General features: G+C 43.0%; 1 protein-coding gene across 6 annotated transcripts in view; it reads left to right on the forward strand.

The window, feature by feature from the left end:
* LOC147112830 (E3 ubiquitin-protein ligase RNF19A) overlaps positions 1-19,863 on the forward strand; it is a 120,903-nt gene extending 101,040 nt beyond the window's left edge. For all 6 annotated transcript variants that reach the window (XM_085997505.1, XM_085997506.1, XM_085997507.1 and 3 more), the window contains 5 exons: positions 6,589-6,751; positions 9,912-10,026; positions 10,340-10,474; positions 14,154-14,343; positions 15,114-19,863. In XM_085997505.1, the coding sequence (XP_085853631.1) occupies positions 6,589-6,751; positions 9,912-10,026; positions 10,340-10,474; positions 14,154-14,343; positions 15,114-15,297 (787 nt within the window). In that variant the 3' untranslated portion in view covers positions 15,298-19,863. The remainder of the gene's footprint in view (positions 1-6,588; positions 6,752-9,911; positions 10,027-10,339; positions 10,475-14,153; positions 14,344-15,113) is intronic.
* Positions 19,864-21,396: the final 1,533 nt, after the last annotated feature.

Below are 21,396 nucleotides of genomic sequence, written 5' to 3' on the forward strand. Positions count from 1 at the left end.
ATGACTTTGGTCTTCCCAATATTTCATTGGAAATTTCTGCTCATCCAGTACTGGATGTTGGACAAGCAGTCTGACAATTTTAGAGACCGTGGTGGGATCGAGAGAAGTGGTAGTGAGGTAGAGCTGGGTGTCGTCGGCGTACATGTGGAAACTGAAGCTGTGTTTTCGGATGATGTTGCCGAGGGCAGCATGTCGATGAGAAATAGGAGGGGGCCAAGGATAGATCCTTGGAGGACACCAGAGGTAACAATGTGAGAGCGGGAAGAGAAGCCATTGCAGGTGATTCTCTGGCTACGATTAGATAGATAATGGAACCAGGCAAGTGCAGTCCCACCCAGCTGGACGACGACGGAGAGGCGTTGGAGGAGGATGGAGTGGTCAACTGTCAGGCTGCAGACAAACCGAGAAGGATGAGGCGGGAAATGTACCTTTGTCACAGTCACATGGGATGTCATTTGTGACTTTGTTTAGAGCCATTTTGTACTGTGGCTCGAGCGAAAACCTGATTAGAGGGATTCAAACATGGAGTTCCTGGAAAGATGGGCACGGATTTGGGAGGCGACATGTTCAAGGACTTTGGAGCGGCAAGGGAGGTTGGAGATGGGGTGGTAGTTGCAAGGACGGAGGGGTCAAGGGTTGGTTTTTGAGGAGAGGGGTGATGACGGCAGATTTGAAGGAGAGAGAGAGTACCTGAGGAGAGAGAACCGTTAACAATATTGGCTAACATGGGAGCCAGAAAAGGAAATTGGGTAGTCAGCAGTTTAGTGGGAATAGGGTCGAGGGAGCAGCAAGTGGGTCTCATGGACAAAATGAGCACGGAGAGGTCGTGAGGGGAGATTGGAGAGAAACTGGAGTAAAATGCGAGTTCAGGGCTAGGGCAGGGTGGAACCTTAGAGTAAGTTTGGCCCATTGGGCTAGGGGAAGGAAGGGAAGTGGCAGAGGCAGCTGATTGGATGGTCTCAATCTTCGAGACAAAGAAGCCCATGAGCTCCTCACTAGTTATTGCAAGTGAGGGTGGAGTGGACAGGGGAGAGGGGTTTTCGAAGATAATTTGCAGTAGAGAAAAGAAGCCGGGGGTTATCTTTGCATTCCAGAATGATCCTGGAATAGTGAGCAGTTTTGGCAGACAAGAACCGGGCCCAATGATACTTTGTGGTCCAACCAGATCTGGCGGTGAATGGCTAAACCAGTTGTCCACTATATCTGTTCAAGTCTCCTGATGGCCTGCATCTTGGGGTTCTAAAAGAGGTGCTGCAGAGATAGTGGATGCATTGGTTGTGATCTTCCAAAATTCCCTAGATTCTAGAACGGTCCCAGCAGATTGGAAGGTAGCAAATGTAACACTGCTATTCAAGAAAGGAAGAAGAGAAAAACGGGAACTACAGGTCAGTTAGCCTGACCTCAGTCATTGGTAAAATGATGGAATCCATTGTTGAAGTGGTATCAGGGCACTTAAATCATTACATGATTAGGCAGAGTTAACATGGTTTTATGAAAGGGAAATAGTGTTTGACAAATTTATTCGTGTTTTGAGGATGTAACTAGCAGGGTAGCTGAAGGGGAACCAGTAGATGTAGTATATTTTGATTTCCAAAAGGCATTTCGATAAGGTGCCACATAAGATTATTACTCCAGATAAGGGCTCATGGGGTTGGGGGTAATTTAGAAGCATGGATAGAGGATTGGTTAACAGACAGAAAACAGAGAGTAGGGATAAACGAATCTCTTTCAGGTTGGCAGGCTGTAACTAGTGGGGTGCTGCAAGGATCGGTGTTGGGGCCTCAGCTATTTAGAATCTATATCAATGACCTAGATGAAGGGACCGAGTGTAATGTATCCAAGTTTGCTGATGATACAAAGCTAGGTGGAACATTAAGCTGTGAGGAGAACGCAGAGTCTGCAAAGGGATATAGATAGACTAAGTGAGTGGGCAGTAAGGTGTCAGATGGAGTATAATGTAGGGAAATGTGAGGTTATTCACTTTGGTGGTAAGAATAGAAAAACAGTATATCTTTAAATGGTGAGAAACTTTTCAATGTTGGTGTTCCAGAGAGATGTGGGTGTCCTTGTGCAAGAAACACAGAAAGCTAGCATGCAGGTACAGCAAGCAGTAAGGAAGGCAAATGGCATGTTGGCCTTTATTGCAAGGAGGATGGAGTATAAGAGTAAGGAAGTCTTGCTACAATTGTACAGGGCCTTGGTGAGACCATACCTGGAGTACTCTGCAACGAAGGTTCACTAGATTGATTCCTGGGATGAGAGGGCTGTCCTATGATGAGAGGTTGTGTAGAATGAGCCTATACTCTCAAGTTTAGAAGAATGAGAGGTGATCTCATTGAAACATACAAGATTCTGAAGGGATCGACAGGGTAGATGCTGAGAGGTTGTTTCCCCTGGCTGGAGTGTCTAGAAGTAGGGGCCATAGTCTCAGGATAAGAGGTAGGCCATTTAAGACTAAGATGAGGAACAATTTCTTCACTCAGAGGGTTGTGAATCTTTGGAATTCTCTGCTCCAGAGGACTATGGATGCTGAGTCTTTGAGTATATTCAAGGCTGAGATAGATACATTTTTGGAATCTAGGGGAATCGAGGGATATGGAGATCGGGTGGGAAAGTGGAGTTGAGGTCGATCAACCATGTTCTTATTGAATGGCGAAGCAGGCCCAAGGAGCCGCATGGCCGGCTCCTGCTCCTATTTCTTATGTTCTTAAGTCTGCGTCCCTTGGACTTAAGGGAGCGAAGGCAAGGACCGTACTGGGGGTACAGCCAGGGTCAGAGAGGAATGGTTTTAATGGGGACTAAGGCATCAAACGTGGTGGTGAAGATGTGGTTGAGCAGATCAGTAGCTGCAGAAATGGACGGCTAAAGGCTGGACAGTTGGGATTTCATAAGTGCCATTGTAACAGAGTTGGGAGAGTTTTTTTCAGGGGAGGACCCAGAAGGAAGTAGGGTTGTGGAGGGGGCAGGGAGAAGGGGGATGTGGGTGGAGAGCGATACAAGGAAATGGTCAGAGATGGCCTTATCTGTGATTAACACGATGGGAGTAGTGAGGCCATGAGATGGCAAGATCAATGGAGTGGTCGTGAATATGGGTTGGGGAGTTTACATGGAGGGAGAGATTAAGGAAGGATAGGAGCGTAGTGAACTCAGGAGAGAGAGCATGATGAATTGAGATGGAGGTTGAAATCACCGAGGATGAGAAGTTGTTCAGTGTTGAGGGAGGAAAGCAATGAAGGTATCTCTAATAACATTTTTATAGTACTTGGGTGGGCAGTAGAGAACAAGAATTTTAAATGAGGTGAGAGGGATGGGACAAGGTCAGATGCTCAAAGGAGGAGAAAGTGCCAGTGGAGTAGGGGGACAGACCCAAGTGTGATTTGGTGACGTGAGCCACACCGCCACCATGGCAGTCTGAGCGGGATAAGAGGTAGAAGGTATAGCCAGGCGGGGAGGCTTCATTTAGGGTGAAGGTGTCATCACCCCTCAACCAGGCTTCCGTCAAGGCCATGATGTCGATGCAATCATCCACAATAAACTCATGGATGGTAAGGGCTTTGTTCGGAACTGAACAGACATTCTGGAGGGAGATGCAGAGAGGGTCGATGATGGCTGATCCACTGCCAGAGTCCACAGGGTTAGCATTGGGAGGAATGAATTAGACGGGGAGGAGATTGGCAAGAGAGGCACAGAGCGAAGTTGTAGGCTTATCTAAGAGGGAGTCCAGTCTGGGACGGCGGCAGGAGAGTAGGAAGGTCGAAGAGTAATGAGGGGTTGGGATTTGGAAGGGCAGAGTACCCGAGAGAGGAGAAATTAAAGGAGGTATGATGCAGGAGAGAGCGGTCAAGGAGGAGTAGAGAGAAAAGAAAAAGGAGAAAAAAGTGGGACCGGTGCAGCAGCCAAAGTGCACACGTGAATGGACACAGAGAAAAGCTCAGGTTACATAGGCCCGGTTATGTAGCAATTGTTGGGATACATATTTCCTGGTAGTAACAGGGAATAGATAGGATATAACAGGAGGGAGTCCAGAGTTAAAGTCAGAGGTCACATGGGGTGGAGTTGGCATGGAGCATCGACGAACTGTTGTCCAAGTTCAGAGACTAGTGTAGCGGGTGAGTGAAATCCAGAAGCTATTTGAAGGGTAGAGAGTTGGAAGATGGAGGTTATTTCCATGGGAATGAGGAGCCAGGAGATGTGCAGAATCGGTTGCGGAGCCGAAAAATGATGAAGTTGGAGGTCCTCGTAGATCAGAATGTTATCTCGTTCAGTTAAATACTTTCCACGAATATGTCGTCTTGCATTTGATTTTCTCTCTATCCTCCTCCTCATCCACCACCTCCTCCTTGGCCAGCAATATGAAACCCATTTCTAGATCTCTTCACTACTAAAGCACGTATACCAGAAACGCTGTTTACGGAGGTCACGGACCATCATCAAAGACCCTACCCACCCCAGCCACAGTCTGTTCGCCCTCCTGCCATCTGGGAGACGCTACAGATGCATTCGCACCCGAACGACCAGATTTAGGAACAGCTTCTTTCCCAGGGCTGTCATCCTACTGAACTCCACAAATAAACTCTAAAGCCTGCACATCTGCCAATGCACTTTATTATGGTTATGTTTATGTTAATGTATTACAAGTCAAATGAATGTTGAATGTTTAAATGTCTTAATCTAAATGTACACTCTCGGGAGCCGCAAGCCTACATTTCGTTGTCCTGCACTTGTGCACTAACAATGACAATAAAGTTGATTTATGATTATTATTATTAAAACTGATGATCAGTTGTAGTTATTGAACACCTGATCAAGCAAGTATCTGGTGAGTCTGGCATTAAATTGCATCTCATTCTGACTGCAAGAATATGGATAAAAATATTGGTTAATAGTTGCTAAACAATAGTTGAAAAGTATGCAGACTGTGTATGAACAAGCATATATGATGAGGAAGTTACTGTAGCAGTGTCAACATTGCACAAATCTGAACTGATCTGTTGCTGATCTAAAATTTTTCTTAATTTTTTTTTCCTCATTCTATAAAAAACACTTATTTGGCCCGGAATTTGTGGTAGGTACTGACAGCAAACTAACAGCGTTTGCCGTCATTACCCCCCTGAAATTGACCGCAACTTCAGGATTTAGCGCATGCGCATCTAACGCAGAAATCCTGACATTGCGGTCAGTCATTCACTGCTCCGACTCTGGCTGTGTTGTGGGGGAAAAAAAGTAGATAAACTTCATTTCAAACTGAGAGTAACTTGTCCACGCTCCGAGCTTTTTGAATTTAGTGTTGAGCACCTATTAAACTGTCATTCACTAATGTTTTCTTTGGGACAATTAATTTCCTGATGGACACTGCATAGGGATCACTTAATTCAGGTGACGTAAAGCAAACTGAGGTCAATTTTAGTAATATTATCATATTTTCTGCCATCCAGTGGCCACCATGGTGCCTTGCTGTGCAGATACCAGGATGTCTGTTTAGCAGGCGGCTCTAGAAGAAGTGCATGTGAAAACCCAACCAGCAGAAGGAAATGCCTAAAATATGAGGTAAATGAGAAGGTTTGAGGATTCCAAGGTTTGGCAATGGTTCAACAATTAAATTGTAACCTTTAGACTAGACCATAGCAAGCATCTAAATATTTTGCAGCCAAGCCATAGTCTGTACATAATTTGTCTATCCCACTCCACTAGTAGTTTGCACAAGAAAATGCTGTGAACTCCAGAATAGGCCCCACATTCAATCACTGATATTGCACAATTAAGAAGCTTTACCAGTTCACCAGCAGAACTAAGCAACCACACATTGGTGGAAACAATTACAGTATATTGTTCTTGAGAGTGATTCTGAAGTATTTGTAGTAATTGTGAAGCCCTGAACTACAGTATAATCTCGCACTCCTTGAACGCACATAGACACGTGCACACACACAGAGACACTCCTCGCCTGAAGTGGGCATGTGGCCCTTTGCCTATGCTAATGCCTGTTTGAGACCCCCTTCCTGCAATTGGGCTGTCCTGAGTGCAGCCGGCACCAGGCCTGCTGTGTTCAGGATAACCATGTCTACATGCGGCTGGCTCCCCACAATTCCCAACCATGGATGTGGACGCCCATTTGATGTCAGCAGCTCACTAGCAATATGCCGATGCCCAATTTCAGGTGAGCCTCGGGCCTCCGGCGTCTGCCGCACTCCCAGAGCGCCACCTATTTCAGACTCAAAAATGCTCCAAAATGAATTTCCACCCCAACGTTTTTAGTTCTCTGCTTGGCATCCTTCCTGTCTTCTGCTTTGAGCCTGTTTTAACTTCTAAGTGTAAGGATGCACCTTCAGTACCTTTGCACATTATGTACCATTTTTATTTCCTTTTTAAGCAGGTTAGTTTGCTACAGCGCAATGGGCATGTAGCTGAGTGTGAAAATGCAGTGTACTTGTGTCAGTTATTTTTGTACATTCAAAAGCCTCTTCAGATGTTTTTGAGATTCGTTAACACAAATGCTTCCTGCATACATGGTTTGTGGAAGTCACAAGGCTTTGTTTCCAAAGGGAGATGATCCCATATTGACTTTAGTTGATTTCCTTATGTTTACAGTCCGTCTGGCTGCACTTTCTGGGGCAAAAAACCCTGGAGCCGGAAGAAGAAGATTCTTTGGCAAGTGGGCATGTTGGTTGGTGCTCCAGTTGGAATTACGTTGATTGCTGGCATTGCTGTTCCAGTTATGATGGTTGGGCTCCCCATCTATGTAGGACGAAAGGTAAGCAGAACATTGTGATGAAATATTCCATTCATCACTGCCTGTGACTGTGGTTGGTTTCAGGTTTCCCCTCACCATTGTATTGCTTGTGACTGTGGTTGGTTTCAGGTTTCTCCTCACCATTGTATTGTATATTGGAATGTATGGAATGTGTTGTGTGTAGGGCTCCGCCCATACCTGGCCTCTATGTAAGCCAGCTCGGTCTGGCCTCATATCCAGTACTGCAGAGCTCCAGATGGAAGATACCCCTCTCCACTGCGTGTTATCTTCTAAGTTAATAAAAGCCTTGTTTTGTTCCGCTAACATCGAGTCTCGGGATTATTGAGGCACATCAATTTTATTAACTTATTTTTCAACACAATGGATCAACTCCTGAAACCCGAACGTTTGGATTTGGATCAGCATGCTCCGGACGCATCAGCACGCTTCGGACACTGGTTTATGTGTATGGAATTTTTCCTGGACAATTCCGCAGCCGTCAAAGACGCTACGGACGCTGTGAGTATGAAACTCGGAATTCTGCGGAATTGGGTAAGCCACCGGGTTTACCCCCTCATCCAAGACGCCGACACGTACCTGGCCGCCTGCGACATCTTAAAGGCGCATTACCAGCAGCCTACGAATGAGGTGTATGCTAGGCATCTGCTCGCCACTCGCGCACAGCGACCTGGGGAATCGGTGGAGGAGTTCCTAGGCACCCTGAAAATGCTTGGCAAAGACTGCAAGTGCCGAGATGTAAAAGCCGCAGTGTACACCGATTGAGCTTGTTCGCGATGCCTTTATCACAGGCCTCAGCTCCACTTACATCCGGCAAAGACTGCTGGAAAAAACGGGATTGGACCTGAAACAGGCTGCGGACACCGCGCGATCCCTGGTTGTGGCCCAGAGAAACTCGGACGCCTACTCTTCAGCCCGCGCCGTCCACGCCGCCACGTGTGCACCAAGGGCGCCGCCATCTTGGAAGTCATCTTCCCTGCCCGGCAACCCGACACCGTCGGGGCCCCGCTCTCCCCCCAGAAGCCCTACGACAGCCGCGACGCGTCGGGGACCCAACTGCTACTTCTGCGGGCAGCCAAAGCACACCAGAAACCTGTGCCCGGCGAAAGGCACCACCTGCTTTAAGTGCGGTAAGAAGGGGCACGCCGGGAAGGTGTGCAGAGGGAACCCCGCCGGAAAACCAAAACCCGCCACCGCCGTGGGAGCGGCCATCTTGGACGCCATCTTGCCCGACCTCGTGGGGTCCGCCATCTTGTGAGCAGACAGCGTGGATGCCATCTTGTCTCGATCAGGGCCCTACAGTGGCATCGGTCACAGTGGACCAGACCAGGCCCCACCCGCTATCCAAATCAATGGTGGACATCGAGGTAAACGGGTGCCGGGTTAAATGTTTAATTGACAGTGGAAGCACGGAGAGTTTTATCCACCCTGAACTGGCACAACAACTCTCCCTAAAGGTGGTCCCTACTCGGGGTACCATCTCTATGGCTGATAAAACCCAGACATCGACCATTCTGGGTTACTGCACGGTACAATTGTCCGTTAACGGGACGGTATACGATAATTTTAAAGTATTAATCATGAAGAATCTATGCGCGAGCGTGATCTTGGGCCTGGATTTCCAGTGCAACCACCAAAGCATCACGCTCAAGTACGGTGGGTCCCAGCCGCCCCTCAGTGTGCGGCCTGGCTACCCTGAAGGTAAAGCCGCCTTCGCTATTCATGAACCTTACCCCTAACTGCCGGCCAATAGCGACCAAAAGCAGGAGGTACAGCTGGGAGGACAGGCGGTTTATCGCGACCGAGGTAGACAGGCTCCTGAGAGAGCGCATTATTGAATGCAGCAATAGCCCGTGGCGCGCCCAAGTGGTGGTAAGGGGTAGCGAGAAGAAACGGATGGTGATCGACTATAGCCAAACGATCAACAGGTACACCCAACTAGACGCCTACCCGCTACCCCGCATATCAGAAATGGTGAACCAAATCACCCAATACTGGGTGTTCTCCACCATCGACCTCAAGTCAGCGTACCACCAGCTCCCTATCAGACCAGAGGACCGCCCGTACACCGCCTTCGAGGCGAACGGACGCCTCTACCAATTCCTCATTGTCCCCTTTGGGGTGACGAATGGGGTCTCGGTCTTCCAGAGGGAGATGGACCGCATGGTCGATGACCACCGCTTGCAGGCAACCTTCCCCTACCTCGACAACGTCACCATCTGCGGTCACAACCAGCAGGATCACGACTCGAACCTCGAGAGGTTCCTGAAAACCGCACTTGTCCTCGTTGTAGGTGAGGTTAACCCGGGGCCTTTATCCGTGCCCTTTAGACTTGGCGAAATTTCTGTCAGATTACATTGGAGTACCTTCCTTTTGCCTTGGTGGGATGGCAGTATTGCATTTTACTGTGGACTTGTGACTGTTGCCACAGTGGGGAGAAAGCATCATTGTCTTTGCTGCATTTCGTTTACTGCTGATGGTGAAATAGGAGTGAGGGAAACCTGCATATTTTGATAGCAGCATACTCTTTGTCTCTTTCTCATCCCTACACCGCCTCCCTCCTCTCCCACATCCACTCCAAGTAGAAAATAGGCTCCCACAAAGCTGGAATTCTACCACTTCCCCTCCACCTCCCCTCAGTGAGAATCATTTGGGCCATTTGTCTCGCTCTCTCCCTGCCCCCTGCCCATTCAGCAGCTTCACCTCTTACTCCAACTGAGTAGCATTTCAGCATGAAATAAAAACAAAACAGTGCTGGAAACACTCAGCAGGTGAGGCAGCATCTGTGGAGAGTGAAACCTAGAGGTAACGTTAATAATTGTGTTCCTTTTCTCCCAGATCTCATTTTGTCCTTCATTTACCACTATTCTTTAAAGTAGCTTTCTGATTTTCTACATGTAGTTTGTTTCTTGTACTTCCTATGCAGCACAGCGAGCTAGTTCCTGATGTGCTTAATGTACTTGATTGTAGTAATCTAATTTCACTAAAAGGATTCCAGTGTACCTGTTTTGTTCTCTTAAATGGGGTGTTACCAGTCTGATTTTATAAGGGACTTCATAATTATTATGTGGTACTTTGCTCAGAGTAAATTTGAAACAATGTGAATTTCTTAAGATCATTTAAAACTAATATAATTAATGTTCATTCTTGAACTTTTTTACAGATTTACAGCCGTTGTGAAAGTAATAAGATATCAAAACATAGACGGAGACTTGCTGTAGCTGGAGGAGTGGTTCTGTCCATTATTGTGTCTCCTGTGTTAGCTGCAGTGACAGTCGGTAAGGTTCAACTTCAGGACAATAATATTGAATTAGTTCTTCAACTAGATTCATTGGCAGGTGATGGGAGATCGATTTTACTTTCTTTTAAATGAGGAAAAATGTTATGAGGATCCTTATCTTGAATACTTGGTGATACACGCGCATAAAATTGCCTCAGATTGCCATGCACCCAAGTAACATCAGTGAAAGGTTTTCCCCTACTTTATTTAAATAAGTTGTCTGTCCATGTATATCACTGTTAACATGCTTACTTCTTAAAGTTACTTCTTGCAGCAAAGTATTTCAATTATTTTTTGTATTTAATTTTAAGGTATTGGGGTACCTATAATGCTTGCATATGTTTACGGTGTTGTCCCAGTGTCGCTATGTCGCAGTGATTGGTGTGGAGTTACGACTGGAAATGGAAAAGGAGTAAAGATTGAAATAGATGAAGATGCTGCTTCTGGTAAGTGTGGCTAACATTTATTGAAGTTGCCCAATCAGTATTCTATATGCATTACAAGTATTTAGCTGCCTTACTTGGTAATAAATGCTGTCAAGTGTCAAAGGTGGCTGGAAAGCTATCACAAGTGGGAATCCTCGCACCTTGGCCATACTCATCGCCGTAAGTAACTTCAGTGTTCTGCAAAGTCTGTGTTGCTAATGATAGTATTGCAGGCTGCAGAAAAAAAACCGTACAGTCTAAAAGCCATACAGAGAAGTGTACATCATGAGGATGGGTTACTCCATTCCGGGCTCTACATAAAAGATGATCAACTTGTCAGGCCCAAAAAGGCAGTCCCTTTTTCACAGATCAACCTACCTACCATCTTGCCATATTGTTCAACCCCTCTCTCTAGAAACATCTACATTGTCTTTTGAATGTATTTATATTTTCAATTCAGTTGCCTTCGCAGATAAATTATTCCACAAGTCTGTAGATTGGCGGTTAGGATCAGATCAGCCATGATCTTATTGAATGGCGGAGCAGGCTCGAGGGGCCGATTGGCCTACTCCTGCTCCTATTTCTTATGTTCTTATGCCCTTCAGGTGGGAAAGTTCTGCCTGACCCACCTTCTTGTTCCCAAATTACGTGGTTACCAGTACTAAATAACTGTTGCATGAACTAGATGTAGCTGCAGGAGACCATGAAATAGCTGTGTACCTATCAAGTAAATCATCAAAATCAGTCAAATATTTCAAATCTTTCACCTCCCTTAGTCCTTTCTCTACTTGGGGATGCATTTTTATAGGCCAAGTGGAGAACAATGCTTCCTTTTAACCCCGTCTCCTTTCCAAAGGAACTTTCAAGGTATACTTCTCTTCCATCAACGTTCTACTTTTGAGGGTAAAACAATCCACCAGCTGACTTCCACATGTAATGTGGACAAACTCCCATGGTCCCTCAAGATTTCCCTGTCTGACAAAATCTTGCTTTGCCTGAATATATATTGGGGCCTGATCCTCAGGGGACACCATTTGTCACTGCTCACTGATCCAAGAATGTCCCTTTTATCCCAACTTTTTGCTTCCTGTTTCCTACCTCCCAATCAGTTTCCTATGAATACCATGAGTCTATCTTCAGTTCCATGTACTTCAATATTAGCTCCTTGTGCAGGACCTTGGCACCTCTGTCAATTGCTTCTGAAGAAGTTTATTTTGTCTTTGCCCTGGAACTGAGTCTTAAGCAACAGAAAATCCTATCTGGCTGATTGCTGCTAACTCAAAAGGAGGCAAATTGCTTCAGTTTGTTATTGCCTATAAGCAAACATAATCTGACCAGTGCAAAAGCGAAATACTGCGGATGCTGGAAATCTGAAATAAAAACAGAAAATGCTGGAAATACTCAGCAGGTCAGGCAGCATTTCTGGAGAGAGAAACAGAGTTAACGTTTCAGGTCGATACTGACGATTTCCAGCAAAGGGTCATTGACCTGAAACTTTAACTCTGTTTCTCTCTCCACAGATGCTGCCTGACCACCTGAATAGTTCCAGCATTTTCTGTTTTAATCTTGACTAGTACTCCAGCTTGTGAAATAATGTGGGTGAGGTTGCCTTTGGGAAAAGAAATTTGTGATTGCCACACAATTAAAAGGCATCATGCAAGATGGAAATAAGACCTGGTAAACATCTCTCCACATCCCCACCTACTTCGGTGATGGAAATAATTAGCTTGGCCTACACGGTCTGACAGTATGGTGTTTTCTGCCTATAAAACATCTGTCGGGAACACAGTGCATATCTACATACAGGAAACTTTGGTTTATCCGGAGGTTATATGTCCGGAATACTCGATCTAACGGCAAAAATCAGGAGCCGTTTTCTATAAGTTTTTTTAGTTCTCGTTGCTTTTTTTTCCCAGTCAGGCACTGCAAGGTCTGTAGCTATAGCAACAGCTTCAACTAGAGACGCTTGCAGCTGCAGCGGACTGTTTTGAAGCTGTTGCTAAGCAACAGGGTTTGTTGATTCACATGGAGCTTTTCAGTTCCGTATGTTGCTCGTGTTCTTCAGGGCAGCATCACGGCCCAACTATCCTCAACTGTCGGGAAGAGGGGCTGTTCACTGATGATTTCAGTGTTCAGTTCCATTCACAGCTCCTCTAATGAAGCAGCCTATGCCAGCCTACCAAAGGGTAACATTCACACCACAAGTGCTGGGCAATAACCATCTCCAACCAAGAAAAGTTCAACCACCTCCCCCCTGACCTTCAATGGCAACATTGTCACTAAGTCTCCCGCAATCAACATTGTGGGGGTCGCCATTGACCCAAAGCTTAACTAGACCAGCTGTATCAACACCGTGGTTACAAGAGCAGGGCAGAGGCGGGCTACTCTATGACATACAACTCACCTCCTGACCTTAAAGCATGTCTTCTCTATACAAAAGCAAAATACTGCGGATGCTGGAAATCTGAACTAAAAACGGAAAATGCTGGAAATACTCCACAGGTCAGGCAGCATCTGTGGAGAGAGAAACAGAGTTGACATTTCAGTTTGATGACCTTTCGTCAGAACTAATGGCGGCCGATCGGGTGAAATTCCCATTTAGTTTTTTCTTTTGTGACTTTATTTTCTTCCTGCACACTTCCCCAATTACCAGCTTTTTTAAGGCTGTGTATAGCATTAGTTCTGACAAAAGGTCATTGACTTGAAACGTTAACTCTGTTTCTCTTTCCACAGATGTTGCCTGACCTGAGTATTTCCACCATTTTTCTGTTTTTATTCCTGTCGTCTTTCATTTCTAACATCTGTGTATTTCCAGCATTTTCTTTGTTTATTTCAGATTTTCTTTTAATTTTATAATGAATTTACACTGGGAATTTTCTCAGGAATTCTACTGATTGGTTATTGCAATCTCAGTGGTCCAGCAGTGGAAACCCTAGATATTCGAGTATGAGGTTTCCGCCAACGTTCCAGCGGCCGATCGGTGAAATTCCCAGCGTTTAGTTTTTTCTTTCGTGACTCTATTTCCTTCCTGCACACTTTGCCGATTGCCAGCCTTTTTAAAGCTGTGGTATAGCATTACGATGTGCGAGGGAGAGACGGTCACCTTGTCCATTTGTATTTTATTACCCCCCCCCACCCCGTGTTTGAGAAGTATTTTAACGAGGCATCATTATGTAAGTGAGATACTTGCCTTAGGGCAAACTCTCTTGGTTGATCTATAAAATTTCAAAGTCAGTAGCAACTTCATAACTTGCAGAATTGACCATCTACAGATTTTTTTCCCCACCTTCTCTCCCAGTCTGGGACTGGAACATGGCCATGGTGTAAATATGTCCCATCTTGCATCATATTATTTCCATTCAGTTCAGATTTGACCTCTTTTAACCTTGAGTTTGAGGAACGGCCAGATGGCCGATTTCTTTTCTCCTGCTCGTCATACACGTGTTGAAAATAGCATACTGATGTGCCCTTTCTTGGTTGCAGGGCAACTGTTCTACGATTTCTTTCATCTGGCCTTGCACTTTTTTTCATGTTGACATTAAATAGAATGGTAAAGCGGGCTCATGTTGTAAATTGCACATTTAGTTGATGAAATCATTATATAGTCCTATTTTAAAGCATGCTGTTTCTTGGAAAATGTAGGCTAACCTTTATCAGTGTTCCAACTGTATTAAGTGTTGATCCCTTAAACTTTCTGCAGTTAACGAGCCACGGCCCAGACTACATAACCACAGCATCAGCGGGAGCAGTGTGCAAGAGGTGACCAGTGGCCTGAGTGCAAGCGGAAGCAATCTAGACCGAGCAGGTGTCAAACTAGAAAATGATCAGTCAGCAAGTACTGTAGCACTAGCAGGAAGCATGCTGAGTGCAGAACAGGATTCTTCAAACAGGTGAATGTATACAAAAGTCGTTTGAAATGCTTTTATAAATTGACCTGGGTAAATGACCCTACTCGCATGTTTCTGGTGAGCCTGGAATCGCAGACAGCATTTAATCGTTTTGTTCTGAGCGTTGATTTATATGAATTATTTTTAATCATTGCTTTTATTAATGAATTGATTTGTCAATTGCAAGACTGATTGTCAAAGCCAATGATGTTTGCTGTTTTATTTTTAATAAACTGGACCAGAGCTCTGCCAAATCTATCAACAAATTACGGTTTGAATCTCCAGAAACCACCCCAATGACAACGAAGGAAAGAGGTTATTCCACCCCTTTCATTTCTGTTCTTTTCTCCCCAGACAACATAAAGCGAATGTTTTCTTTTAATGTAACTAGCACTGCATCTGATCTAAGAGTGCTGTGTGTGTGTTACTAGGATGCAAAATACCATAGTACTGCCAAGCCTACATTTTTTAATGTATAGAAAATGCTGGCAATGCACAAGAAGCCCAGCAGTGTACAAAAAGAAAAAGGAACTTTTTGTCTGGAGACAGACACTCCGTTCTGACTATCTACCTTTTATTTGCTTTTCGAGATGCTGATTGACCTGATGTATACTGTCAGCGTTTTTCTGGGGTTTTTTAAAATTTATTTCAGATTTCCAGCATCTGCATTTTTTTTTAAAATCTCTTGCTCTTGGCTTTTCTGATGTGTGTATTTAATGATGCAGCAATGCATTGTGGTTTTGACAACCTACTAAATGCTGCTTTTGTTTTAGGGAAGGAAAGAACATCGAGGTCCACGTGGATATTGAAACCGAGCCTGGCGGCGTGAAAGACCGCAGCAGCAGTAGCTACCTGTCTGTTCACAGTTTGTCTATGGAGTCACCACACTGCTCAAGAGAACTGTTGTGCGGCACTAGCCCAAATACCGAACGGATTTCCATTCAGACCTGTGTGTGAAAGAGTTTAAACTGTGTTCCTTTTCAGATGCAGTCATTTTTACCCCCATAAATTTAAAATTAAACTAATATGTGGAATTGCTGAGTTTTTGCAGCTGTAAACCCTGATTAATATCTTGACACGCCAAGTTCCAAAACTACACCATCTGGTGCCCACATACGTGCAGCATACATCTTAAGCTTCCTCGGTTTCAATTTTTTATTTTTCCTTTCATTAAAAAAGTATTCTTGAATTTTAATAATATTGCTTATCTGATTTTTTTTTTTTGTCTGAATGTTTTGCAGACTTCCAGCCCACGGGATTTCTAGAAATCTTGTGATGCTTTTGGTCCTGCCTGTTGCACTTTGATTTTTGTGCACCACTTTCAGCTGCATTAGAGGCGGCATCGAGTGATTTCTACTGTTTATCCCCATCTCCACTCTAGTAAAATGCTAACCCAAGTACAAATATGTATATTTAAACTATAACAAAAAATTAGTAAGAAACTATTATCTATCAATTGAAAAATAAGTTTGATTTACCACTCCATTTAAACAGCAGACAAAGTAATGTTATGAACCTGTTGAGCACTTGTTGGCTGATACTGGATATATTAATTTCTAGGATGGATAAATTTATAACTGAGGAAAAAATCTTTGATCAATTCTTTTCTCTCCCGCCACCATTATTATTCTGATAGCATTCATCTTCCCTTATTTTATTTTTCTGAATTTAGTGGGGTTTTTAAAACCTGAAACACCTAGGAACTATAAAAAGTGAAAATTAAAACACTTCTTGCATTAATTGCAGACTTTAGTTTCCACCCCCCTCCCACCAGAGCTCTCTTTAATTTTGTTGCTACTGGTTGCTTTGATTTGGGTGTAAAGGATATAAACTGAGGTGGCCAGTGGAATTGGAGAGTATCTCGCTGTTCTGCTCACTTTGACAGTTTTATTCCATAGTGTGATGAGAACATCAATATTTTTTAACAAAGGTAATTGGTTCAAAACAATTAAAGAAAAAACATTTTTTAAATTCAATCTGTATATTTCGATTATAAATGGGATACTGCATGCTGAAACCTTTGATGCAGATTTTGTACATGATTTGCATAGTGTCATGCAGTCATAGAATGAAAATCCTGGCATATGCTTCAAATAGCAGTTTAATCAGTCGTGTGTTATGAGCCAGTACATCTTGTGCAGGCTCTCCCAATCTCATACCAGAACCCCAAAGAAATAACCATTTTTAGTCTCTTGCACTGCTTCTGGTGGGATTCAGCCTGTCTTCCAGCTGAGTTACAGTGGGAAATTGGCATTAACCCCACTGAATTTACCCATTTTGTTCACATGCGCACACACACACTTCTATCACAAGGTACCTGCCATTTGCAGTTGGTGATGGTTCTCAGTTGGTACACTAGTTATAAATCTTGCATTAGAAGATCAGATGTTTTGTATGCATCAGTTATACATTGCAGAAGCTCGGTGATGTTAACTTGTGCCCATTGGGGCTTGGATCCCAGATGGATTACTTTTAAGAATTCAATAATAAAACCAAATATTCTATCCCCTTTCAGCCTGGTTTAAAACTCAGGTCTTTGAGGGCAAATGACTGTTCCAGCACACTACACGTCCGAGGCGAAACTTTGCCCATCTTGCCAACAACAAATGTGCTTCCCTTCACAAAGAATGGAACAACATTGTCAATAGGTCTAAGGAACATGACTGATCTTGAAAAAGACAGAGTTTATTGATGTAAAAACTCAGGCTTAAACTTCAGTATATTCTTTCCAAAACTCAGTGATCTTTTCCGATCGTGACCACTGGGGGGGGTGGTTGCTCATTAAAGTACTGCATTACTTCAGCTGCAGAAGTAAGTGATTTTCTGATTTTCTTCAGGATTGAATGTGCCACCATCTGGCTGTGGCTCAGTGAAAATCCACTAGAATCCACTTTAACCTCTGCTCAATTTCTAACCTTGACAACAGTGTGCCGACATTTTAATTCCGATACTGTGCTGTGACATTTGTCTTCTGTGTGCAATGGGAAGGAGACTGAAACACACAAACATACAGTTTCACTACTGGCCGACTCTGGAATTGTATGAGCAGTCTAATATTTTTTGCCAATTTTAAAGGCCAACTTGCTGCAAAGTATTGCTATTGTGTAACCAGAAGTACCCATGAAGTACGGAATCGGAGTGAGCACAACCTTTCCTTACAGTGTCAGATTGCAGTTCTCTGTTGTAAATCCAGAGACCACAAAGTGCCAGAAATGTTTGTTTTGGTATCTGGAATTCTTGTCGAGAAACTGAATAGAATCAACTTTAAGAAGACCTAAATCGTTACAGGAATGTACACCGATTAAATTGAAAGCTTCAAAATGCTCAGCAGACAACATTAACCTGCAAGAGTTTGGAACAGCATGTTTAATATCTCATATGCGTATAGCAGCAAATAAGTTACTGGGTGTTATTGTCGAATTAAATGCGTCCGCTTTAGCCTTGTATCAGCTAGGAGAAAGTGTTATTTTGGTGGTTAACCCCGATTCTGGGAGCTACATAATCAGATGGTCCCCTGATAATCTTTGTATAATAATTGGCACATCTCTATAATCTAAATTATAAAACATTTTGGCTGCAGAACATTTTGAGCATGTCTCGCCAGAGTGGAGGTCCCTTATTCTGCTGCCATATTGGATTGTGCACCAAAGATTGACTGGTTCCATCTGCAAGAAACTGGTTCCATATCTGAAAGGAGCATTCCTTCACAAACCGGACACCAAGCACTCATGTTGCTAGTATCATAGTGAAAGCAATTCTCTAGAATTTCAGTAGTGTTGCTGGTCTTAGAAACTGCAACATTTCTAAGAAAACAAATGAAGAATTGCAGAACTTCAAACCCAACATTGCCACGTCTGCATTGTGTCATGTCCTCACACCTGACATTGCTGGTGCCTTCATCTGTGAGGATTACGTTAGGGCTACTTGTGTGTGACTTCCAGGTTGCAAAGGCAACCTGGTAAAGCCTGATAAAATTGTGGATTCTTGAATTAAGGATGCCTTGCATTAGATGTTTTTTTAATACAAATCTTTTCTTCGTGACCATTCATAAACCACTAAGTGAATATTTTGCAGTATTTTAAATGTGTATTGTAAAGTGTTGTCAAGGAATGCTCCTCATAAAGTGCATGATTTGCTTAATCTCCATTCTCATGACTATTAAAACATAATCCAATTTTTGAAGCATATATTGTCACTATTCATTGTAACTTCTGCTTTGCTGTGGTATGAGCATAACCAATGTGCACATGTCAATATGGCAGCTGAGATGTTAAACATATTTGTCATTAAACCTGGTATAATAATTGTAAGCTGCTCCTTGATATATGTTAAGATAATATAAGGACTATATGTACCTATAATTCTCTAGGCTGCACACTTTTAAGAGTGGTGGATGCAGTCATAAAAGGATAGTGCAGTGTCAGTCTCTGCCATAAGACACAGTAGATTATGTAATATCGTCTGAAATGGAAATGCCTTTAATGTAAACAAACTTGAGTGAGAAAAGTTTTGAATGCATGTCCTCATAGCTATAGCATCTCAAAGAAATATAATGGTGACTTTGTTCTGGTGAGGACTTTAAAACTACTCAGTGTTATAATGCCCTGTACTCTTTAATTGATGCAGTTGCAATGAATTCTGTACTTTTCCTAAATTTTAATTGTGCATCTATAAGGATAATTCATGTTAAATATCCAAAAATATGAATTAAGAAAACTTGTTTAATATTCTAAGTAATGCCTTTTAGAAACTTGAATAACTATGTATTAGCATCAGTGGATTTTCATTTCCTGGGACTTGGGTGAAAATCCAGCTCCAAAGGATAGTCTGATGTCACTGAACTGTACAAGATTGCAAATGTGCTCAGTTTAGTCAGTCGTCATGCAGTTACTCTCCAGATTCAACACAAATTCAACTTGCTCCAACATATTATTCAGAAATTGAAGTTGAACTGTCTGGGGCAGTTTGAATGGAAGAATTTAGAATCTAAACAATGCTATAGCTGATCTGGAGATGATTGATGTTACTAGTTATAAAGTTTTTAAAAAGTGTATCTCCTGCTTTCCCTCATCCTGATGAAGTTATGAACACAAAACGGGTATACCCTATTGTATTCACAGTAAATTGATTTTTCACACTCAAGTTTGTTAAATTACTCTTTCCTCATCTGGGAGATAAATCTATCTAAAGATAATGTCCGTCTATGAACATTAACTCATCACCTCTAATTTTTAAATGCTTCACCTGATTTTTAATGATTTGTGTTGTCCTCTCATCAACAGTAGGGTTCCTTTCAAGACTGGGAATGTGGTTTCCATCCAGCCAACTGGTCTTGATCTCAAACTTGTTACATGCATTTTTGTTTTTAAAATTCCACTTCAGATTTTAACTTGAGGGTTGCTTCTCACTTGCTCTGATCACTTTGCAAACAGACATGCTAGAAATTGTTGAATACCCATAGAGCTTATTTTTGGTTCCATTTTTAATTTTATATTATCAATAAATTCCTTGATTTAAACGTTATTACTTGTTAGTTTTTCTCTTGAAAATTGAAGAGACTTATCAACCTGTGCAACTTCCCAAAATGTTTCCATTTTTGAGAATTTCAAGAGATTTCATTTTGTGTGCCTTGTTTGTCTTGCATGGTCATAGGAACAGCAGTAGGCCATTCAGCCCCTCTAGCCTGTTCTGCCATTCAATCAGATCATGGCTGATCTGTAATTCAATTCCATTAACCATATCCTATTCTTCGACACCCTTACCTAACAAAAATCTTTCAATCTCAGACTTAGAAACATAGAAGATAGGAGCAGGAGTAGGCCATTCGGCCTCTCGAGCCTGCTCCGCCATTCAATGAGATCATGGCTGATCGTCCAAATTCAGTACCCTGTCCCTGCCTTCTCCCCATATCCCTTGATCCCTTTAGCCTTAAGAAATATATCTAACTCCTTCTTGAATATATTTAATGAATTGGCCTCAACTGCCTTCTGTGGTAGAGAATTCCACAGGTTCACCACTCTCTGGGTGAAGAAATTCCTCCTCATCTCTGTCCTAAATGGCTTACCCCTTATTTTTAGGTTCTGGACTCCCTCGCCATCGGGAACATCCTTCCTGCATCTAGTCTGTCTAGTCCTGTTAGAATTTTATAAGTTTCGATGAGATCCCCCCTCATTCTTCTAAACTCCAGCGAGTATAAGCCCAATCGACCCAATCTCTCCTCATACGTCATTCCTGCCATCCCAGGTATCAGTCTGGTGAATCTTCGCTGAACTCCCTCCATGACAAGAACATCCTTCCTCAGATAAGGCGACCAAAACTGCACACAATTTCAATTAACTCTGTATCCATCGCCTTTTGGGGAAGAGTTCGAGAGTTCCACTACCCTTTGTGTGGAAAAAGTGCTTCCTGATTTCACTCCTGAATAGCCTAGCTCTATTTTTAAGATTATGCCCCCTCGTTCTGAACACCCTTCTACCCTATTGAATCACTTTATCATTTTAAACACCTCAATTAGATCATCTCTCACCCTTCTAAATGGAAGGGAATACTGTCTCTAGCATTTTCTCATCTTCCACTATATGCTAAAAATTATTTGTATAATTTACCTAAAGTAAAACCAGAGAAAAGTATTTTTTAACCAAACTGAATAGGGGAAGAAGCAATGTGAGGTGAGGAACATGGGGATCTTTCTAGATGAATGAATTAAGATAGGCTGAATGGTCTTCCTTGTCTTTAATTATTTTCTGAGAAGATTTACAGCAAAAGCCTAAATACGTTCATTCTATCTAAAACTTTAATAATTTTGATACGAATAGCAAACAGTAGGTATCTTCCTCCACAGTCGATCAGAAAGACCAACCAAAGCTACATATTTTGTTGAGTGAACATTGAATTACTCACTTTCCACAATTTTCATCTGGAAATTTAATTATTTTACCCAGATTATTTTTTTCCAATGAAAATTAAGAGCCTTCTCTATAACCTATCTATCGACATTCTGAGCGCGTTTTTTTAAGCTACTTGCGCAATCAATTTTTCTCCCAATTCAACAGGGTT

This window comes from Somniosus microcephalus, chromosome 9 (assembly GCF_052327205.1).
Source record: "Somniosus microcephalus isolate GS21.2 chromosome 9, FLI_Smic_1.0, whole genome shotgun sequence".
Classification (NCBI taxonomy): domain Eukaryota; kingdom Metazoa; phylum Chordata; class Chondrichthyes; order Squaliformes; family Somniosidae; genus Somniosus; species Somniosus microcephalus.